Source organism: Corvus moneduloides, chromosome Z, assembly GCF_009650955.1.
Source record: "Corvus moneduloides isolate bCorMon1 chromosome Z, bCorMon1.pri, whole genome shotgun sequence".
NCBI classification, from domain to species: Eukaryota; Metazoa; Chordata; class Aves; order Passeriformes; family Corvidae; genus Corvus; species Corvus moneduloides.
The window spans coordinates 1,513,038-1,535,777 of record NC_045511.1 but is presented as its reverse complement, the minus strand read 5'-3'; the positions used below and the strand labels follow the sequence as shown (position 1 = coordinate 1,535,777).

The 22,740-nt window shown below is 44.0% G+C and overlaps 1 protein-coding gene across 4 annotated transcripts in view; it reads right to left on the bottom strand.

Moving 5' to 3' along the window:
- Positions 1-738: 738 nt before the first annotated feature.
- MYO5B (myosin VB) overlaps positions 739-22,740 on the bottom strand; it is a 149,135-nt gene continuing 127,133 nt past the window's right edge. For 2 of the 4 annotated variants that reach the window (XM_032095232.1, XM_032095233.1), the window contains exons 30-40: positions 17,477-17,554; positions 14,529-14,727; positions 13,735-13,828; positions 12,593-12,736; positions 11,342-11,493; positions 10,910-10,999; positions 8,721-8,871; positions 7,703-7,988; positions 6,972-7,146; positions 5,935-6,015; positions 739-5,163 (exon numbers count right to left, since the gene is read on the bottom strand). In XM_032095232.1, the coding sequence (XP_031951123.1) occupies positions 5,011-5,163; positions 5,935-6,015; positions 6,972-7,146; positions 7,703-7,988; positions 8,721-8,871; positions 10,910-10,999; positions 11,342-11,493; positions 12,593-12,736; positions 13,735-13,828; positions 14,529-14,727; positions 17,477-17,554 (1,603 nt within the window). In that variant the 3' untranslated portion in view covers positions 739-5,010. The remainder of the gene's footprint in view (positions 5,164-5,934; positions 6,016-6,971; positions 7,147-7,702; positions 7,989-8,720; positions 8,872-10,909; positions 11,000-11,341; positions 11,494-12,592; positions 12,737-13,734; positions 13,829-14,528; positions 14,728-17,476; positions 17,555-22,740) is intronic. The other 2 variants (XM_032095234.1, XM_032095235.1) reach the window with 1 other exon arrangement.

The window sequence follows — 22,740 nt, the reverse complement described above, 5'->3', positions numbered from 1 at the left end:
GGCTGGAGCCCCTCTGCTCTGCAGCCAGCCTGGGACAGCTGGGGGTGTTCAGCTGCACAAGAGAAGGCTCCAGGGAGAGCTCAGAGCCCCTGGCAGCGCCTAAAGGGGCTCCAGGAGAGCTGCAGAGGGACTGGGGCCAAGGCATGGAGGGACAGGACACAGGGAATGGCTTCCCAGTGCCAGAGGGCAGGGCTGGATGGGATATTGGGAAGGAATTGCTGTCTGTGAGGGTGGGCAGGCCCTGGCCCAGGGTGCCCAGAGCAGCTGTGGCTGCCCCTGGATCCCTGGCAGTGTCCAAGGCCAGGCTGGATGGGGCTTGGAGCAGCCTGGGACAGTGGAAGGTGTCCCTGCCCATGGCAGGGGGTGGGACGGGATGGGCTTTAAGATCCCTTCCAACCCAAACCACTCTGGGTTTCTGTAATTTAAGCACATGCACAGGGGGTGGCACTTCCTCCGCTCTTCTCCATTCATTTACAATGTCTCTCCACTCATTTACAATGTCTCTCAGGGCCGTAAGATTCCACACTCGGTGAGTTTCTCATTAGCTGCCAACATTTCAGCTCCTCTGAAATCAAGTTATAACTTCTAAACCTTTCAGTGTCATAAGTAAAAGTGATTCTCCTAATTTCTGTTTATAAAGTATTTTGTAGTGTTAAAATAGAAAAGTTTCTAATAGATAGAAGTGTATTTTGAAAGGGGTAATTTTTTTGCATTGCCATTTTTGACCAAGAGCCATAATTTCTTCAAAAGTGTTTATTTCACAAATTTTTTTTATCCCCAGCTGAATATTACAGTGACTATTACAAGCATTTTCTTATAAACAAAGGTGTAGTTTACAGATTTGTTCAAAATGGAAAAATATAAGCAGTAGTATTTCATCTACAGTATTCACTCATGTATATCATTCAGCTTTGACAGCAGCTATACCTTCTGCTTAAGGTAATGACACTTCACACCACAAAAAAAAAAAATAAAAATATCCCCAAAGATTTCAATATAGTAGCACTTTTTAAATATACTTTTTTTTTCTTCTAATTTCAAATTAATCTGAAAGTCTTTGCCCATTGGCATTCACAACTTGAAATAATTTGGATACTCATCAGGGTAGTATGTCCTCTGGATTGTTTTACCTGACATCTACCTTGCTAGAATTTCTTTCAGAAAAAATCAATTTATGACTGCCATATATATATGAATCAATAAAGTTTGAGGAAAAAGCTTCATGGAAGTTCATGCAATTTATTTTAATTAGGTTCTATTTATATGCAATGATAAAAAGCTAATTTTTCAGTTAATAAGTTTCCACATTTCATCCACTTACTACTGAAGATGGAGGAAAATAACCTATTGTTTCAAGTGCAGCTTTTTCATTTGTATCTTTTGCAAATCATACAGATAAAAGAGTCATGTCCCGCAAAGATTTCTGTGTTTAAGTTGCAGTTTGATGAAAAGCAGCCACTGTGCTTAGAACATGCCCACATTTTGGTACTGTTTCACCAATACGAAGAAATTCTTGTAGATCCAGTGGAATAAACTGCATGAGCAAAAAATGTTTGTAATGTAGGATTGCATAAATTCAGTCTTGAGGTCTAATGCTCTTTCTACAGTCAACTACAGCAGCTTTATCAGATAAGATAAGCAACCTCAGTTACGAAACGCCAATTTAAAAAAAAAGAAAAAGGAACTTTCTGGTGAAAATGAAACGTGGATGTTATCCTGGATGCTTCTTGTAGGTCAGCCAGCATACGCCTGAACTCATGTTTGAAGTGTTGGTTTTGTAATGCTGGTGATTTGGGCGTTTTGATGGTTTAATTTATTTTATTCCCAGTAGTGCTTTTCTGAAATATAAGCCATCATATTTGCAAAAATCACCGTGGGTCACTATTGGTTTTTTCCCCTAAGAACTTCAAAGTGTTTTTGCAGACCTCCTCAAAGTAAGATTTTATAAGTAGGCTTTTAAATCCATAGACAACTTTTTCTGTGACAGAATAATAAAAATATTCCACTGTTTTAATGCTTATTTCAGAGAAACAGTGGTTGAGCTAAACAGCTAAAGGCACAGAGTGGGAAAATGCTAAACTTAATAATCAATATTTAAAAATAAAGACAGATCTGGAGAAGAGCCAGCTTTCTCTAAGCCATGTGTTCATTTTGCCTTTTAAATAAAGAAGTGTAAATCTGAGGAAAGAAAGGCATGCTTGAGCATAGCTATTTAACTAATTAACATTTAAATACAAATTTTAAAAACTGCTAACAGAAAAGATAGCATATATTAAAGGTATTTCATACAGAGTTCTCTTCCAGTTGGATCTCACTGGATAAACTACATGGTGACAGATCAAGATGTTAAATCCCAGTTCCCATCTATACATACTAAGAGTTTTTAAGAAAGAACATATAAATTACGATCCTGAAAGTGCCAGTGAAGGACCATTATCCCCTAGAAGACCATTAAGCACATTTTACAATGGTGATCAGCAACAAAGTCATTGCAGAAGAGGATTCTGCTGCAACCTGTCATTTCATCTGAGTGATAAGCATAGATTTAATCAATGTGTTGGGAATTGTACTCCAAATAATTTACATCAGAAAGAGGTAGAGACCTGAACTGCCTGAAACTGCTAACCTAAGGTGAATCCTGAGCAACAGCTCTCTCTTGAAACCACCTTACAGAAAGGCTGAATATCCTTTTGAATTATTTATTTTTAAACCGTGATGACTAGTGGAGCATGGAAAGAAGGGAGAAGAGACAACTAAAAAAATTCAGTGCACTGCAAAGACATTCATTGTGAAGAGGTAGGTGAAAATAAATAAAGATATTTTGGGTGAGCGTGTGGTAGGGCTTGCTGGGCACGGACAGCAGACTGGTGGCATTGCTCTCATTGTATAGCAAGGGGAGATGAAGGCACTACTGAAGACACAGCAGAGGTGAGTGCTCAAGGACTGCAGTTTGGAGGTAGTCCTGGCTCTATACAAGCAAAAAATCTGTCATTAGATGGGTGATGGTTAAGGGGAAAAAAATTACTTTTTAGTCAGAAGTCTGTCCTTTAGTGGTAACAGCTGTTCTAAACTATAGTCTCCATTTGAAACAATGTATTTACCCACTGGCATAGACCGATATAATTCTGCACAGCACTCAACTGTTTCTTTTAAAATGTGCTTTTTTGGATAGTAATATACATATATAGTACATACAGGACTACTGCAGCTTGTATATACACCAATTATGTACACGATGTCTAAATCACAACACACTCCTTGCCTAAAAAAGGAAACTGCAGCAGACGGGAGTTAGTGTACCTGCAAGAAACTTCACATTCTACTTTAAACCTCTGAGCATACCTCGTGATAAATTTGCTGTTTGGATTTACACCAGCTAAAAGGAGTAAGATGGAGAGAGTGGGTTTTTCTTTGAAAGCTCTTGTCAAGATGGAACTGCGGACCACAGAAAGAACCACAAAAGCAGGTGAGTTCAGACTGATTTAAACAAGACCAAGATGGAAGTGAAAAGGACAGAATGCTGGCAGCCACACATCCTGATTGCAGTTTGGCACGTTGTGCTATGGCAGAAGTATGCCCACGCTGAGCGGTCATGGAGCAGTGCTGAGCCACAGGAACCCACCTCCTCCCCGGCTCAGCAGTCACCGAGAACTCAGCATGTGCTGGCAAGGACCAAGAAAAACCCATAGCTGGTCCCCTTCAACATCTGTGGGGTGAGGTCAGAGGGCTGGTTTAGTTTATAAGTCTGGTTAAAAAAAAACCAAAAACAAACCCTAACAGAATCTGAATTGATAGCAGTTATTCATTTAAGGTTGTTGTACACAACAAGTTTGGGTTCACTCTTAAAGAAATGGCTTACATTACTAACACACCACCTGACAGCTTTTTTTTGTGTGTTAGAACATTTCATCTCTTTTCTTTTAAAACTTTTTTTTTTTTAATTTTTAAAATATTCTTCATTTATCCAAGCTGTGTATTTGTATGATTCTTAACATTTTGGATGACTACTGGACTGAATGGAGTCTTTTCCATGGACAGCTACCATTAGGACTAACCCACTGAATCTAGGTAGGGCTGGATGATTAAACTGGGTTGCCTTAGCATGATCTATGCTTGAGGTTCTGATACTGGCCATGTAATAGGTCCAAGAACCTTGATAGCCACTGGATGAAAGTTTTTGACACTTGAAAGCACAGGGAAAGCTAACAGTAGGGATCAGGATGATGCTATACAAGAAGCAGAAGGCTTAAGGCAGTCCTTTGCATCATGATTATTTCACTAGGACAAAACCTTTGCTAACGTAAATTTGGTAGTGTAAGAAAGTCCAATGTAACAAAGTCCTGCCAATTTATTTAAATTTCCACTAAGCAGATGCACTGAATGTATTTAGGAGGAGCAACAACTGTTCTCAAACATAGAATTTGTGACAAATTCCACATCAGTGGAAACAAGCAGCATCCCAGCCCTGTTACCTTTCTGGTGTGACAAATATGTACCTCCTGCAATTTACCTTCTGAATTCACTACTGTGGATGCAGTTACTAGCAACAACTGGAGGCAGAACTGCATGTTCTGTTATTCACACACACAAGACCACCTCCTACTAGACAAATTACATCCTTCAAGGCAGCACAAGTGTCTCAGATTTTGTTTTTGTCATAGACACCTATGAAGATCAAAATAAGCTGTCTCCCACTTTTATCCTTTTTTGTTAGTAGCTTTTGGAGATGATTATGGGCTTTGAACTATGTCAACATAAAATCAAGCAGTAAAAAATACATCTCACTTTTCAAGTATCCTTATTTCTGAGCTGCAAATTACCAAAAAAAAAATCACATACAGACCAGTGTCTTTTTTAGTGTACATTTTAGCATCCATTTGTTACTGTGCACTGGTTCTTCCATAAGCCTATTTGGTCCATATTTAAAGAGCTCCTTGAATTCCTTTCATGATTTTTTCTTCCGTTGCTGGAGGTCTCTGGGTGTGAGAGGGGAGCTTAATTCTACTTTCTTCAGACTTTATTGAGAAAATCCAAGTTGAGAGAAGCAGGGAGATGAATGGAGTCCATGGTGATGGCGGATGGGTTGAATGGGAACAGAACTGGGAACATGTGCTTGAAGTCTAACAGCAGCTGTGGAGGGTCATTCCGTTCTTGCAAGTGCTTCTGTTGGGTGTGGGAGAAGAAAACAAGTTTAGCATCAGTTGTTGCCTTTTCTTGTGGTGTTTAACACTATCAAAGGTTTGAGAATGTACATAATTTTATACATACTGCAGAAAACAGTGAGAACTATTATGTTCTCTTCTGCAGCAGCTTTCCTCTGAGCAAGTATTTACAGGAATTTCTCTACAGACTATAGGAAACAGGAGAACCTGGTTACATTTTCTACAGACCACAAAGTAAGATACAAGTCCTGGAAACAAGATGACCCCCCCATGCACAGCAAAACCAGGACTACATGATACCAGCAGAGCACCTTTGATTCAGCTGCTCAACCATGGAGATATGTTCTGGGGGTACCTGAACACATGCCTTTCCTTTTCCTGCCTGCTCCTTGTGAGCATTAAAAGATGTTCGGCTTTAATTTGTTTATTTGTCCTTTACTTGCCAATTTCTACTTCCTATCTCAGAAGTAACTCCATTTCACCAATGCTTTGTTGACTCCTGCAACCTTAATCCCCAGTTGTGTTGCTACTGAAGAGCTGAATTATCTGAGCTGGGGATTTGAGTGCTTATTGCCCTCTGTGATTAACAGCCTGGTTATCCCTGCAGCTGTGTGCTGTAAATGTATGCACACACATGGAGAACTGAGTTCAGGACAACCTGCAGCAGCATGCCTTTTACAAAATGCCCGAGTTAGCAGTGATTTAATACAGATGTCACTAAAACTACAGAGACATCATTCAAGCCCTCCAATTGACAGCCCTTTAAATTTACCTGTATGTTTCGTATGAAAGCTACTGTCACACGTTCTTCAAACTCATTCACAGGAGTGTAGAGATTAAGTATCTTTACAATCTGTTGAAAACAAAACAGGGTTACAGTCGTGAGAAGCCAAACTTTTCCAGAACACAAAGCACCACCAGCAGTTTGTCATTATAAGTCCACAACACATCTGCCATGACCAAACTGAGAACAGAACCAGCACAAGTATCATCCTGGTGTTTCTCTTTGCCTGCTCTTAGGTATTACAAGATCTCTGGACCTGTTAAAACCACTTCTTATGGCAACGTTTGTAAATTGGGAATAGACTTAAGACAACAGATTTATACAGGGACTCCACTTGGCTGGCACATGGTGACATGGATGACTTCTGATGTCACCTCTACAATACTTCTCTTGATGCTCCCTCACTCCTCCTCCCTTACCACCCCTCAGCTTTTCTCAAAAACGCATGTTCAGGACAGGGTGACAGAGATATATTAGAAAGGCTTTCTGAGAACCACTGGAAATCAGCTCACACATCTCACTTCTCCCTTCCTACAACAGTATCAAATTAAGGACAGGCAATCCAGCAGTAAAAAACGTGAGTTTATGTCCTCCAGGAATGGAGTCTCAAAGTTTAAGATCAGATCCAGCCAGCCTAGGTTGGCACTTCTCAACCTTCCGCCCCAAATATGAATCCTTGGTGGGCATCCTGCAGACATAGCCAGTTTAAGACCTGGCAAAAGACAACAGGTGGGTTTAAAATGTCAAGAATCCAACTTACACAACAAACTCCTTGGGTCTGGGTTTCATTTTTGCACATTTCTGGAGCTCCAGTGCCATCAGTGACACCATAAAAGAGGAGCCACTGCTGTGACCAGCTCTGAGAGGGGCCAAGACATAACATCAGTCCTGGAAAGGGCAAGTTGTGCCCACTGAAGGAATGGCACACTGAGGCTGAGCACTGAAGAGCTGGCAGCAGGAGACCACCCTTTCCCACTCCTTAATTATCCACACCCTGTGCTGTAAACCCCAGGCCTGCTCCCCACCTGCTGGGTCGTGAGCGACGTGCACAAGGAGCAGATGGCCTCAGCATCCTCCGAGGTTTTCTTTTTCAGCTGCAGGAGCTGTGCTGCCTGAATCAAGGGCTCCAAAGTTTGTGCTGCTCCACTCTGCTGCAGATTCTTTCCACGCAGCCATTCCTCCAGCTGGCTTATGTTAAACCTGGATAAGCAATCAAGACAAGATGTGAGCTGAGAGATAAGAATAGCATCTCAAAAGGCCTCTTTGGGACTCAAGTTTTGTTGCAGTGTTGGTGTATGTGGCTTTTTGTGATACACACAGCATGAGGCAATCAGACTAAAGCTTAATACTCAACAACTCTGAGTAAAATTTATACTGTAAGTACTTTACAAATAGATGAACCCTGTAACAGCTGAACAATACAAGGGAGGTGCTTTTCTACAGCATTCAGATTCCTCCAAGTTTCAACAATTAAAATGAAGCTTTTAACCAGCTTTTAAATGCTAACAAGATCCTGCAAGATACCCAGGTACCTTTGAGAATATCTACATAGAAAACACTTTTGCTGTGCCCACTCTCCAGCTCAAGGGGAACACACAAAGATCCAGTGTGGGAAAGAGAGAGGGTAGCAAAAAGAAGATTTGACTAATTTACACTGAGAAATGCACTTTATTTTCCTATTTTCCTATTTTCCAACTTATAACACTAACAAAACTTCCCTAAGCAGGCACAGCCATGCCCCAAGCCCCAGCCCCACCTCAGCTGCATGCCCGTGCTCCACGAGCAGACGTCCTTCCTCAGCAGGAGGTTGTTCAGGGCGACGGCATTGATCATGTAGAAGAGCTGCTTGAACACCTGCTGGATGATCTCTGGGTCCAGGCCCTGGTCACACATGATGCTGTGGAATGTGTTCAGCTGGCGAATCATTTCGTCCAAGCTGTAGGAGCTGTCACCTTCTGCCACAGCGGAGGAGTATTTCCTGTAGCCCATCGGTTTGACACTGGAAAGCCCCTGGATGCTCTCATTTTCCAACACTGCAGGCACTGAAAAAAGGGGATAGAAGGGCTAAAAAGCCTGCAATCACACATTGGTCACTAGAGGGAGGAACTGATCCCTCCGTGGGCTGCAATGAACACCTATCAGTCTCAGTGATGCAACGCCATGGATGCTGCGAGAACCGAGAGCAGGACAGATCCATGGATGGCTGGTTTACTCTGATAATACAAAATAGTTAAAAACACACGCAAATATCCTAGAATTATACAACAGTTTGGTTTGGAAGAGACCTTAAAGGCCATTTAGGTTCAACACCCCTGCCATGGGCAGGGACACTTTCCACTATTCAAGCCCTGTCCAACCCGGCCTGGGATACTTGCAGGGATGGGGCTTTCCTCAGATGAATCCTCAGGGATTTGGCTGAAGAAGTAACTCTTCTCATACCTTCTCTCACTCTCGGAAAACAAGGTTTTTATGACTCTTTTTCCTCTTCCCAATCCTTTCCTCCCTTATAATGTACATTTCCATCCATAAAAAGATTAACCACAAACCTGGTCTGGCAGCGCAACCTCACCTCTTCCACTGCCTCACCAACAGAAATGAAAGCGGTATCTTCTGTAGTGGGGGGAAAAACCCTCATCCTTATTAGTTTCTATCATGGAGGAAGATGAAAACTCTCCCAGGTCAAGCTGGCAGTGTGCAAAGGTCTGAAAAGCAGCCAGAGCAGATAATCTGGGCCAAGAAAGCCCTTGCTAAAGGGCAGCGTGCTGTGAGCTCACCGATCATGGGCTGCAGGATGCCCCCGGCAATGTTGATGAGCTGCTGGTAGATCTGGATGGAGAGGTGGCCCAGCACCTGGCGGTACTCGGTCAGGTCGAAGTTCTTCAGGCAGTGCTCGTTCTGCTTCGCCGTGTTTTGGGTCATGAAACCCTGAACAGGAAATTAAAGCACCCAGGTTTGTTATCCCACCCACTTACAGTCCATCAAAATCACTGCATTAAAACCCCCAATCACCCTTAGAGTACAATATACCAAAACATGTTACCAAAGTACATTATAGAAAAGAACAAAACTCATAAATCACCTTTGATTTACTCAGGCATTTGTTCATAAGTTATTACTAGAGGACTACTTTTTGAAGAAAATCATTAAACTACCAGTTGTTCATTTTATCCTTACCAAGGACCTGCACATTTGTATTAACTGCAACACACAGGATTAGAAAATGACATTTCAGGCCCTCTGACACTACTTTATAGCTATGTGCTTATCCCTTTGAATTGCAACTGTTTTTATGGGAAACAAAGTATTTTAAAATTAAGATTTTTATAAAATTGGAGAAAAAAATTGTGCCTGCATGTTATGTGCTTTGACAACATTTTAAACTGTTCTGAAATTCATAAATCTCCCCAAATAACTGAAATTGTTGCCTGCCTTTTGCTGATACAGCTGAGCTCTAATCCTGCATTTGGCTGCTGCAAGCCCTCAGTTCTGGGCTCGGATATTAATACCAGTTTTAGTGGCAGAAGCCAATGCGATGTTTTAATTAACACAGAAGCTTTAATTGCCTACTCATATGGTCTTATTTGGTGTGAAAATTAGAATTATGGAACTGTTTTTGTTGGTTGCTGACTAGAAAAATACAGCATGTACAAATTTGAGTTGATTTCACAATTTCCTCATTTTCCTGACTAATCGAAGAGCATCAAGCTCTTCACATGACAGGACTGCACGTGGTTTGGGATTTTCTTTTAAACCATTTCTTAAAAATAGCCTGGATTTAAAACTGGAGATAACAGTATTTTGGAAACTGCTCAGAAGTATTTCTCCCCTCTATTTTTTGCACCAAATTGCCAGTGGAATTTGCAAACAGCTGCTTCATTTAACACAGTAAATCATGGCAAACAACGTAAAATTTAAGACTGTGTTTTAGCCCAGCTGGTTTTCTGGGGAGGATTTTCTTTAAATGCAATATTATTCTCCAAACAGAAGAGGGCAAACAAGAGCGTTAACTGCTAGTAAGTACTCTCTAAAATATTTTTAATTTAACTTTTCATTTTAAATCTTCAAAATCCAGTGCTAAGTTTTTACACACAAATCCTTATCTTTTGAATGACCTGAATAGTTAATTTAATTGTATGATTTTTTTTTTCTTAAAGTTTGAATGCTCAATATATCTAACAAAAATCAAGATTTAAAAAAAACCCCCAGCATTTGGGTCTGTTGAAAATTTTAATATGCAGAATACATAGCTATAAGGATGGCAGTGTGTAATGTTCTAGGAGGACTGTGCTAATCCCATTTTTGTTGGAAGGGAACAGCTTTAATAAAACTTATTCCAAGCTATGAAATATTAGTTAATGAAAAGCTGTGGGACCAACTAAAACCAGGATAACAGCCTCCAAAACAGCCCACCACAGACAGAATGGGAGAGCTGGGGGTGTTCAGCTGCACAAGAGAAGGCTCCAGGGAGAGCTCAGAGCCCCTGGCAGGGCCTAAAGGGGCTCCAGGAGAGCTGCAGAGGGACTGGGGACAAGGCATGGAGGGACAGGACACAGGGAATGGCTTCCCAGTGCCAGAGGGCAGGGCTGGATGGGATATTGGGAAGGAACTGCTGTCTGGGAGGGTGGGCAGGCCCTGGCCCAGGGTGCCCAGAGCAGCTGTGGCTGCCCCTGGATCCCTGGCAGTGTCCAAGGCCAGGCTGGATGGGGCTTGGAGCAGCCTGGGACAGTGGGAGGTGTCCCTGCCCATGGCAGGGGTGGCACTGGATGAGCTCTGAGGTCCTTTCCAACCCCAGCCATTCTGTGCTTTTAGGAGCTTTCCCAGGAGCTGCCGTGCTATATCCAGATTAACCAAGGAGGGAAGTCTGAGTGGCCCCATCCCACAGTCAGGGGGAAACCCCTGGTGCCAGGAGGATGCAGGACCCTCCCTGCAGGGCTGCCCACCACCCCCCAGGCCAGGTTCTCACCTCTTCCCCGCTGTACTGCTTCAGGCAGTGCAGGAGGCGGCACGTGTTCGCCAGCCAGAACGACGTCATCTCGAAGTCATCGTGGTGCTTCTGCAGAGACAAAGTGAAAACATGTGAGATGCCCCCCTCCCTTCCAGTGGGGGGTGATGGCATCACGAAACAAAGCGATTCTGAGTTTCCCCACTCAAAATCAGGAACTTTTCACTCTGCAGCTGGGCAGTATTAGCCATTTCTTCCCCGCAAACTTTTTTTTTGATCTCTAAATTCAAACAATTTTATTGCTAAGATCACAATTCTTGCTCTTCTAAAAAGGGAGGCTCTAAGAGCAATTTGGCTTGAAAATTGCTGTGAGAGCTGAGTGCCACACACTTGGACATGGTTATTACCATCTGATACCTCTCAACCCTGAGATAAGAGCAAATGGGCACCTGCCTTCAGCACTTTCTTAACGCCGTTGATGGTGGAGGTGAGCAAGGAGTGCACCTTCTGGTCATCATTGATGTAATCTGCGTGTCTGATGCACATGTAGAGGATGTAAGCAGGAAGGCAGGGGACAGTAGCAGACACCGCCTGGGGCTTGAGATCTAGAAGATTTGACAATTAACAAATAAAAAAATTCACAAAAAAAAGCCAAACTTAAGTTTCCCCAATTGACAGGTGAAGCAGAGAACGCCAGAGCTGGAGATGTACCCAGGCAAACCCCTCTCCCCTCAGCCCTGGGGAAAACGGTATTTTGGCTCTGCAACTTGCATCCCTCTCTGCAGCATGGACACAGAGCCAGAGGTCCAGCTGCAGGGCAGAGGGACCTGCCCTAGACCCTCAGCACAAGGGCTTGGGAGGGCAGCCCTGTCTGCACCACCCCATTTCACCTTATGGATGCACAGTAGAAACAGAGCTTCTTTACCACATAAAACCCTACCCCAGCAGCACACAAACCACCTTGGAACAGCTCCCTGAAGCTTTCAGGAATACCTCCCACAAGCTATAAGTCCCCTCTCTGAACTGATGACACATTAAATCGCTCTTTCCCTCAAGATACTGAATCCTAATGGCAGCTGTGGGCATTTGGAGCCTCTAAAGGACTGTCTGATATGGGGAACTTCAATGCCCACAGCAATGGGCTAGCACTGCTCTTTGAACACTTTTGGGATCCTCACTAGGTTCCACTGGGGTTAGAGAGTGGTGGTAAATACCAATGCCTAGCCAGGGAACCCTAACTTCTGGAACAGCACTGAGTGAGGGGATGCTGCATCAATTCTGACCAGGCTGTGCAGTGCAGAGGAGCTCACAAGTTCATTATCTGTTGTCTGTTATTACCTCATAAACCGAACTCCCTTTGTTCCACTGCTGTGCCAGATCCCAGGGGTCTATCCTTCTGCCATCCTCTCCCTATCTTTCACAACATAGGAAGCTCAGCAAGTTACTGCCTGCTCTAAAAACTGCAGCCTCGCTTTGCATTTCCCATTTTTTGCTATCCCGAGGGGATTGTATCCATACTGGTCTGTCTGCTTAGTGCAGCACTACTTCACCTACCCAAACTGCCATCACCACAAACATGCAGCCCCCAGAAGGGATTAACTGAGAAGATTTATTTGTCTACCTTGATTTTTTAATCTCAAGTTTACAAACTCCCCCAGGCAGGAGAAGAAGCAGCCAGGCAGAGGAGCAGAGCAAGTTCCCCACCTGTAATGAGGTTTCGGATGAGAAGTGGCTCATCTTCCTTGTAATATTCCAGCATTCCCTGAAAATCTTTCTCCTTCCTCTGGACAGCAACCTGCATGTTCCGCTCATGTGACCTCCTCTCCACTGGCACCATTGTCTGTGATGCTGTGAAGAGAAAAGTGCATCAACAGTGGCACCTGGAAATCAACAACTTCTCAGGCCCTTCACTGGCCTTAAGTGCAGACAGCAAGTCAAAAAGTTATATATTAAATTCCCAAAAATGTCATGAGCTTTGACAGACTTATAAAAATATAAACAATCAGGTCCTGGATTACCAGTCTGCAGAGTTCTGACTATGAATGAAAGAAAAAGTGCAAAACTTGAACCTGAAAGAGGAAAAAATGAAGCCATTTTTTATTTTCCAAGAGACCACAGGCTAGAAGGTAGCAACCCTAGTGTATGATTTTCACACAATGGGGCAAAAAGCAGACAGGCAATGCAGAATCCCTGAGCATGTCATCTTCTGTCTGCCTGCAAAGCTGCAAACCTCAGTGGCACACTGCTGAAGTGTAATAAAGCAGAAGAGACCAGCATGTAAATACTGCAGCAAGCAGCATGCAAATCACACTGACAGAGACCAGCTGGGCGAGCCATGGAAACCCTCCAGTTATTCAGCTTAATTTCACTTAATGCCTGGTTTCCAGAAATTAACTCATGAGAATGGGGCTCTCTGATTAATCACGGCTTCTCCAGAGAACAGGAAGCGCTTTCTGTACAACACAGATGCCACATTTAAGGTGCTTTCTCATCAAGCAGAATATACATAAACATTTTAATACTAAAGGGTTATAATTCCCCCTTCAAAATTGACAGATCAGAGCATTTTTCTGCTGGCCACTGGGCTCCTTTCTGTGTCTCTGCCTGAGTCACTGCATTGACAGCAAAAAGGTTTCCTTAAATATCCTCCAAACCCTGGTACAGGGTCAGTGTCAGCTCAGTGCCTGCTGCTAGTTCAGTGCCAGAACAAGCAAAATCTTACTTTCATAGAAAGGAAAAGAGGGGGGGAAAAAAAAAACCAAACCCTGCAGCCCTCCAAGGCTGGCCAAAGGAGTAAAACCCAAGTGCAGTTCCCCCAACCCAGTATCTCCCAACACACAAGTCACCTTCAAAATCTTGGATCTTCTTCATGTAAATCTTCAGTTGCTTCTTCAGCTTCTTTTCATTCTTTTCCAACTTTTCCAGCAATTCTTTAAGATCCTGAAAGACAGAAGATGCATTTAAAAAAACTCCCAACATTAAACCCAAGAACAACTCATTTGGGGTGAGTTAGAAGCTGAAGCCTGATCTGTGCATCACCAAGGCATGGTGTGAGCACCTTGGTGGAAGAAGAGCACCCCCCACAGTATTTAATCCTGGCTGTTAATCACATTCAAACAGTTTTATTTAGATACTGGAGTTGTTGAAAAAGGCAAAAACTCAGGAGGTGTCAACATTCCCTCCAGACCTTGCACACAGATATACAAGGGGAGAAAGGGAAAATTTATGATCATCCAGGCCAACTTTTTGGAGGGGCAACTGCCCTTCCACACTTCCAATAAAAGCAAGCAAGGTGAAAGGCAGCACTGTGCTGCCTTTGTGCCTAACAGAGTAGAGGGGTCCCCAGTGATCTGATTTGGAAGGCAGTGCCACAAAGTAGACAGGCTTAAAAAAAGCATTTAAAAATATTTAAAAATAAAGCACCCATGTAGTCACAAAAGTCATACAGCCATGGAACATCAGCTCAAGGCCAAGTACCAATGCTCCCAAATGCACCAGTGGGAGATGCTGATGGATTCTGCACAGAGTTTAGGAGGGGTGAAAGAGATCCCAGTGCCCTCCCCTCCCTCTTATGCTTCCTATCTCCTTTCTCTCAAACTGTATTTTCCCCTCTTCCTGTGTTCTCAGCACAGCCTCTTACCAGGTTTTCATTGGTCAGCCGTGTAATTTCTTGCTGAAGTCCGAACTCCACCTGGACCTCTGGAGAGAGCTGCAGAGTCTGCAAGAACGCCTGCTGCTGCTTCTCCAGCTCCTCTTGCATTAAATCCACCTGGTTTCTCAGAGCTTCCATCTCTTCCTCATGCTCCCTTCTCTGATCCTGTAGCTGTGCTTCCAGCAACCTGAGAACAGGACCACACTGATCAGTCTGTGATGTCAGCATGATGGCAGTAACCACCACTTGAGTTTAGATCCTTCAAAATTAGCCAACTTGGGAGATATTCCCAGTCAACCTCCCTATAAAACTGACAAACAAGAAGCTGTGGCTGTAATTGCCACATTAGTCTGTCATTTGTATACTGCAGATGAAATACTTTTGAAATTAAAGAGATGACATCAAATGTTGGTTGGTTTTTTTTAAATAAAGTGAGGAAAAAAATCCCAAAGCACCCTTTTTTATTTAACGGAATCAAACATCCAAGTTCCTTTACTTGCAAAAAGCAAACGCATGGCAAGAAAGCTGCACAGATCAACACCTGGAGGTTTTGTTTTCAAAAGCTCAGCTTGAAGGACATTTGTTCCTGTGCTCCTTTCCTGTCAAACATCAATTCTCACTCTTGAGAACTGAACTGCAGGTCTTGCAAATGGCTGTGTTCAGCTGGAATGCCACTGGCTTTGTTTGCTACAGCTGGGAGTATCATAAAAGGCAGATGAAACCCTCCATTCCTCGTAGTTGTTTGTAGAGCTTCCATCCATCTTTTTGTTTAAAAAGAAGTACACTCACCAGTGCCTCAATTGGCTTCTCTCTAGCCCAAGACACACAAATACTAACACCACGACACACAGCTGAGAGAAGCCACCAAACCCACCCCTTCTCCCACTTTTAGGTGTGCACTCCCTGTATTCCTCCAATAATTTGTCCTGCCAACCCTTCCCACCACCCTTTCACCTGCACCAGGCCACCTTCCAGCCCTGCACAAGGACAACTGTGGCACAGGGCAAGGTTGTGGAATGCTGAGCTAAAAGGTTACTAATACATTCAGTTAATGGATTAGCCAGCCATTTGCTAAGACATAATGCCTTTTTAAATCCAGTGGAAGAATGATTCATCACTGAGATGTTAACTGCAGGCACCTGTGCTGATGGTGACGGTGACAAACCTGGCAGGTGACATGGTAATTGATCTTTTTAAGAGTGCCCCCTACCCTCTGCTGCATGGAAATCTCCCTTCAGCCCACCAGCTGTTGCCAGAAGACTGGAGTAAGTGACTCCAGAACATATGAGGACTCTGAGAGAGGGCCACCAAGCCAGAAACTGCAAAGTATAGTCCCAGAGTATATAGGACGATGGTGGCCAAGAGAGGAATGACCCAAGGGGATAACCAAGCCCCTGCCCCTGCTGCAGCTCATGGATGTGCCTGGTCAGAGCTATGGATCACCCCTCACCCAGCTCAGGGCCTTCTGACACTGGATGCAAACAGCAATCTCAAAGATGACTCTGCTGTCAACAGCTTCACACTGACCCAGGACATGCACAGACACAGAGCTGTGGGGAAAAAGCTACAACTCTCTCTGGTCCACAGGGAAATTGATGGTGATCCACTGCTGTGAACTGTTTCCCTACAGGAACAACTATGCATGGAATTTTTTTGTTACAGTGGGGATACCCAACATTTTTTGTTGTTGTTTTGGAGTTTTTCTTTAGTAACTTTTATAAAACAGTGCATGCTTTTAGGGAAGATCCCTGGATGAGAAGTACTAATCATTCCCCAGGTTGTTTTGTGTGGTTGTTGTTTTTGTTTTCTTTAGAAAATTTAACACAATCTCTACTTCCACCTTCCAGCACAAGATAGAAAAGCATGTTTTCCACCTATAGAAACATGGCCAATAATCCAGTCAGCCTCATAATCTCATCAGGATTTATATTCTTAATAGGCTTGGAAAATATAGACCCACCATGAAATAAGTATTAAGTACTTATTTTTCATTTTGTTTCTTCATATTGGGATTAGTTTGGGTTCAGCCTGGATAATCCATGAGACACCCTTAAAAGAACATACTCCTTCTGTGTACCTGGGTTCCTACTCTGCTTGGAAAAACACGTGAAATAATTGCTGGTATTTCTTCCTGTTATTGTCTTCCTCTTATTGTCTGGTTTCACTCTGATACCTCTGGATGCAACCCCTTTAGACCACTCTACACAAAATATTTAAATTTTTCATCTCTTTAATGCCCTTAAATGTTGAATAAAAATCATATACTTTGGAGCCCTATAACCACCAAGCACAGGGGTGATGCAGGACAGGAATCCAAGAGGGATATTTGCCCAGCAGAACAGGACGTGGGGAGAGCTGAGCAAGGATGGCACCCGGTGTCCACCACGTGCCTTTCTCACCCACAGGCAACACATGGATGGGAGCACACAACCCCCAGGATTGTGCAAAAGTGAGCACTGGGATACAAGGACAGGCCCTTGCCTTCCAACAGGTCAAGGACTGGGAGAAAACACTTCTGAGAGGTGTCATATCTTAGTGCATTTTGGGGGAAAACAAATAAATAAAATAGGAGGGGTTTTTTGGCTTCTTGATCTTGGGTTCTTTTGGCTTCTTGGATCTTGGGAAGATCCCAGCTTCCCAACCCCTTCATCACCCAATTTCCCATTAATGTCACATAATCCTTACTGGATCACAGCTCAGGCATTAGTGACAACAGCCACCACCAGCAACGGCCAGTTGGAACCATGACTCCTCTGAAAATTACAGGAGGGTCTCAATTCCTGCAGTGTGGAAATCTGACCTCCAGCTGCTCCCAGAGAGGACAATGGACCCTGTCCAGGATTATACGGCACCAGCAGAGCAAGAGAAAGAAACGAGGGAAAGGAAAAGGGAGGAGAAGGGGAAGCAGCAGTGGGGAAAAAAAGAAAGTGTTTGACCTGGCAACTTGCTTTAAACCTTGATAAGCCAAGCCGAGCTCTCCATCTTCATTGAGATAGCCCCAGTCCTCAGTCTTGCTAGAAATAAAGGACAGAAAAAGGAAACAAGAGGACAGAGAAAGACAAAAGGTCAATTGAAAGAGAAGGGGGAAAGGAGCAGAACCCTTATTTGTTTTATTATTATTTTTTAGAGCACACTTTCATTGCATTGCATTTCTTTTTCCACCACAGGGAAGGAGAGCCCGGCCCTGGTTGTGCCCTGTATGACATTTTAAAAACAAGTTTCTCCATTTCCTTCCCACTGCAGCAACTCCCACTGGTCTAAAATAAATTCTACTCCTTCTACTTCAGCCAAGGGTTTCCCTGGCATTTGAGTCAAACACATCAGTCTTTCCTCGGAGCAACCTGTGGTGGAGCAAACACCACATGCATCCACACAAGATCAATCTCCTCTGTACACATCCAGGCAGAAAAGTCTCATCTCAATTTAATATTTTTAGCAGATTGGTTTTCTTAGTCTCCTTTCAGCAGATTGTTTGGGGTTTTTTTCAAGTTATATGAGGCAAGAAGCTGATTTATCTTCTCTAATGAGGTGCTGAACACATTAATAATGAGTGATGTAAGCTGGTCAACTTGATCAGAAGCACTTGTTACAACAAGATTTTATGTGACTTTGATGTCAGTTAGAAAACACTGTTTGTTTTAAGCAACAACAATTTTAAAAGTAAGCAAAGAAACCATAAAATTTAATATATCATTATATTAAAAAAAAACAACTAAACACAAACAAAACACAAAAAGAAGCAAGCCAGCACACATCTCCTGTTTTGAAAAGAGCTGTAGCAGATGCCATTCCCTGGCAAGGGAATCTCTGCATATTTCAGTGGAAAAGCACAACATACAAACTTTCTACAGCAAATTTTCACACGAGGAAAGCAGTGAGAAATGTGGTGTTGCAGCACTGCTTTGAAAGGGCTCTGGAGGTGCCTTACCACCACAGACAGCTCGTGGATCCCTCCCCATGCCAGTGCTCCAGCACAGCACTTCTCAAAACTAGCAAACATTTCAGGGACGACATTTGCAAAGTTCATCTGTTAGAGCCACATGTATGAATTTAAATTAAAACCTTGTTGCTACCCCATATGTAGCAAGTTTCCAAAAGGGTCTGCAGGCTGACAGATACAGGGAAGTTTATTGGTCTCATTTGCATGAATTTGTTAGTAAAGTCTTTTTTTTGGTTCATATAATTTTAGCAGGACATGTCCTCAGGCACTAAAAACCAAAGGAAAAAGCAGGAAGGATCCTCACTATTTATTGCATGTCAGAAACCTGTGAAACCTCACATGATGAGCAGCATTTTTAAGAGATAGCCTCCTTGGGAAAATAGCTTTCCTTCCTTTTTTAATCACAGGCATTCAGATAAATGAGGAGAACAGTTCAAGGAAGTGCCATTATAAGATAAATACATAAAAAATGTCGATTTAAGGTAAACCTGCACTGGGAAATAAGCATTCAGTCCATCTCCATCAACACAGCACTGACACAGAAATCACTGCATTCCCCCTTCTCCCAGAAGTTCCTGTTGACCAAGACATAAAAAGGGGTCCTTTCAACGTAATTAGATTAATTAGCATCTGAAATATAATTTCCTAAAATGCTGGGTAAATCCTATTCTCAAATAAGGCTGGAGAGGACTTGAAAGGGCATGATTCACAAAGCCTTGTTTCCCCTTTATCCTGGTTTTGGAGGCACAGCTCTGTGGGAGCAAACTGCCCTCATCAAGAGCAAAAAATTCCTTCCCAAACACCTCCCTGCCCAGTGAAAGTAGCTTAAAGGAGGTGTAATACACCAAACCCAGACACATTAATTTCAGCATCTTCAGTAAATGATCATCTCTTCATAAAGAAGGGCATTTCACTTTCAGACACAGATACATCTTTTTGTTTTAGTTATAATGGAAAATAACGTGCACCACAGACTGGCTATATGGCAGAGTGGGAAGATACCCACTGGAGAGTGGGAAGCAGAGATAGGAACTCTTTCCACATGATGGCCTTTCCCAGCTGCAAAAGCATCCCCCATGTGAAGCCAGCATCAGCTCTTTGCTTTGCATGGCAGCTGCAGGTGGGACTTGCCCAACAGGAAAAAAAAAATCCATGTACTCAACAGAAATCACTGGGAAGCTATCACGGAAGCTAATTACAAAGACACAGCCTGATTTACTTTGAGCTGCCAGGTTATTATCTCTAACATCATCACCTGGTCTCTCACTGGCTCTGCATTTCCACCAAGATCAAACAGGCTTGAAAAAATGATCCCAAGAATTGAAACAGGGAATAAAAAGCCTACTTAGCTTTAGATTCAGTCACTGAAGCAGAAAATGAGGTAGGAACTAACTCGATGATTCCTCCCTTAGCAGCAGAAATTCAGCAGAATTTTTTTTTTAAAGGAAAAAAGAAACAAAAAAGCAGAGTTTAATGTATTTATAAAGAAAGGGCTGCTTTCAGTTCAAACTTGCCCTTGACCTGGAATCAAAGAGCTTTGTGGAGAGAGAATTGCTACATGGGCAGGTTTAGCAGCATGTGGCAGAGTTCCTCCTGCCATATTTAGAAGTGCTGCTTCTAAACACATGGAGACATAGAAGAATAAAAGGTTGATCTCCCACCAAAATAAAGCCATGCTCTGTGCTCAGCCTAAATAGCTAAGACGTGATGACTTGGAGCTAGGAGTGACTCCTGGGCAGAGCGAGGTTTTACCACATCAGTCAGCCTGGGCCAGTGGAAGAGCATCCACCTGGTCAAGAAGCACCACAGACCAGGGGGCAAAGAGCAGCTGACACCCCTGAAGGACAGAGCCATCCAGAGGGAGCTGGACAAGTCCAAGCAGTGGCCCAAGGGAACCTCTGAGGTTTAACAAGGCCAAGTGCTAGAGCTGCACCTGGGTCCGGGCAATGCTCGGAATCAATCCAGGCTGGGATGAGCAGCTGGAGCAGCCCTGGGAGAAGGACCTGGGGGTGCTGTGGGGGAGAGCTGGACCTGAACCCCCCGTGCCCTGGGCTGATCCCCAGCGTGGGCAGCAGGGCAGGGGGATTCTGCCCCTCTGCCCCGCTCAGGGGAGACCCCACCTGCAGAGCTGCCCCAGCCCTGGGGAACAACAGCACAAGGACCTGGAGCTGCTGCAGCCAGTCCAGAGGAGGCCACCGAGATGCTCCAGGGCTGGAGCCCCTCTGCTCTGCAGCCAGCCTGGGACAGCTGGGGGTGTTCAGCTGCACAAGAGAAGGCTCCAGGGAGAGCTCAGAGCCCCTGGCAGGGCCTAAAGGGGCTCCAGGAGAGCTGCAGAGGGACTGGGGACAAGGCATGGAGGGACAGGACACAGGGAATGGCTTCCCAGTGCCAGAGGGCAGGGCTGGATGGGATCTTGGGAAGGAATTGCTGTCTGTGAGGGTGGGCAGGCCCTGGCCCAGGGTGCCCAGAGCAGCTGTGGCTGCCCCTGGATCCCTGGCAGTGTCCAAGGCCAGGTTGGACGGGGCTTGGAGCAATGTGGGACAGTGGAAGGTGACAGCTGGAACAAGATGGTCTTTAAGGTCCCTTCCAACTCAAACCATTCTGTGATTCTGTGAAAGAGAAATGGGAGTGCTTCTTGCAGAGGAGGTGAGAGAAGAAGTGGCTCTTGCCTATAAATCCCACTTCAGAACTTGCCACCCCATCAGAGAAACTTCCCATTGCAATATTTATTGATCAAGATTAGAAAGGGAAGACGTTTCTGTTTCTCATGCTGACACCTTTGGGTACAGAACTGTGTAAGTACAAATGCAAATTTGTGCTGGGGGAGGGAATGTTAATTTATGTCCACAAACACAATAATCCAGGCTCCCCAAGCATTTGTCTTCCTCTGTTTTATTGCCATCAACACCAGCCTACAGCTTATAAACCAACCCAATACACAGACAACTGCACCCTGTAACGGGGAGGCTGGTGGTGCTTAACAAGCCATTGGATAAATCACTGCAGAAAATCAGGGTGAGAGCATATAGAGCTGCTGCTGCTGTATTTCAAGAGCCAAGCTCCAGCCAAGCTTCACATGAGAGGGAGATGAGAGAATAAAGAACTGAGCCTGGAGACTTCAGATTTCCCCTCCCAAAACTTAAGAGGCCAAAAACCACCAAGGCCAGATCACATGAACTTCTTAAAATTGCAGCTCACCCATGCAATTGCAAGGAGAGAGATTTGTACTCTTGTGGAAAATTAGATCCTGGAAAACTATAGGCCCTGGAGGGATTTAAAATCCACGTGGATGTGGCACATGGTTTAGGCTGTACTTGGCAGTGCTGGGGGAAGAGCCGGACCTCAAGACATCCTTTTGAACCTAAATGATGTTATGATTCAATTCTCTCTGCAGAAGTCAAGTGTGGAAACCAGAATGTCTGAAGGAGGACTAGAGCCTCCTGGCAGGCTACAGAGGTCAACATGTGCACCAGTATGGCCAGACACCACTTCATACGGGGGACCTGTGATACCACCTGGTCAGACACATGTCCTGTGAAAGCAGCAACTCTTATTTTGACTCCTTCACCAACCCCTGAACACAAACTAACCACCCTTACACATGCATGCTGGAAAATTTAGGGAGTAATTAAAGCTGTGCCCAACAATGGGATTTCACATCTCATGTGAACACCCACACCTCCAGGGGAATGTTGGAAAGAAAGAAAAAGAAGGAAAGAAGAGAAAATTCACAGAATGCATTAAGTGACCAAAGCCCACATCTTGCTGCAGGAAGCACACTGAGCCCACTGATTTACTGACAAGAATGTGAAGTGCAGATTAATCTCATCCCCTCTACTGCAGGAGGGGCAGAAATTTCATCAGCAAGTCCACTTCAGGAAAGCAAATACTCAATGGAAAATTGAAAAAGACCACAAAGACCAGTCCTGATCCAGCCAGACATGATGCCCAAGTGAGAAACCAATGTCAGAAGAGTCCTTGACCCCAACAGCCCCCTTTCCACCAGGCCCCCAGACCTGGTGAAAGCTGGCTGAACAGCCTGGGCAGAGCCTCAGTCCAGCCATCAGGGTTTTGAGCTCCACTTAAATGGGCCTTTCCTCATATTCATACAGGTGTGAATAAAATCCTCATTAAGTCAGGTCCCAGCCTGGACTGTTAACAACCTTCTGCAACCACTCCACAAAGCAGCAAACTACATGATGTTATTAAAAGCCATTAATCCACAATGGCTGGGTCTTTTTCCTTGCTGAATGGAAATTA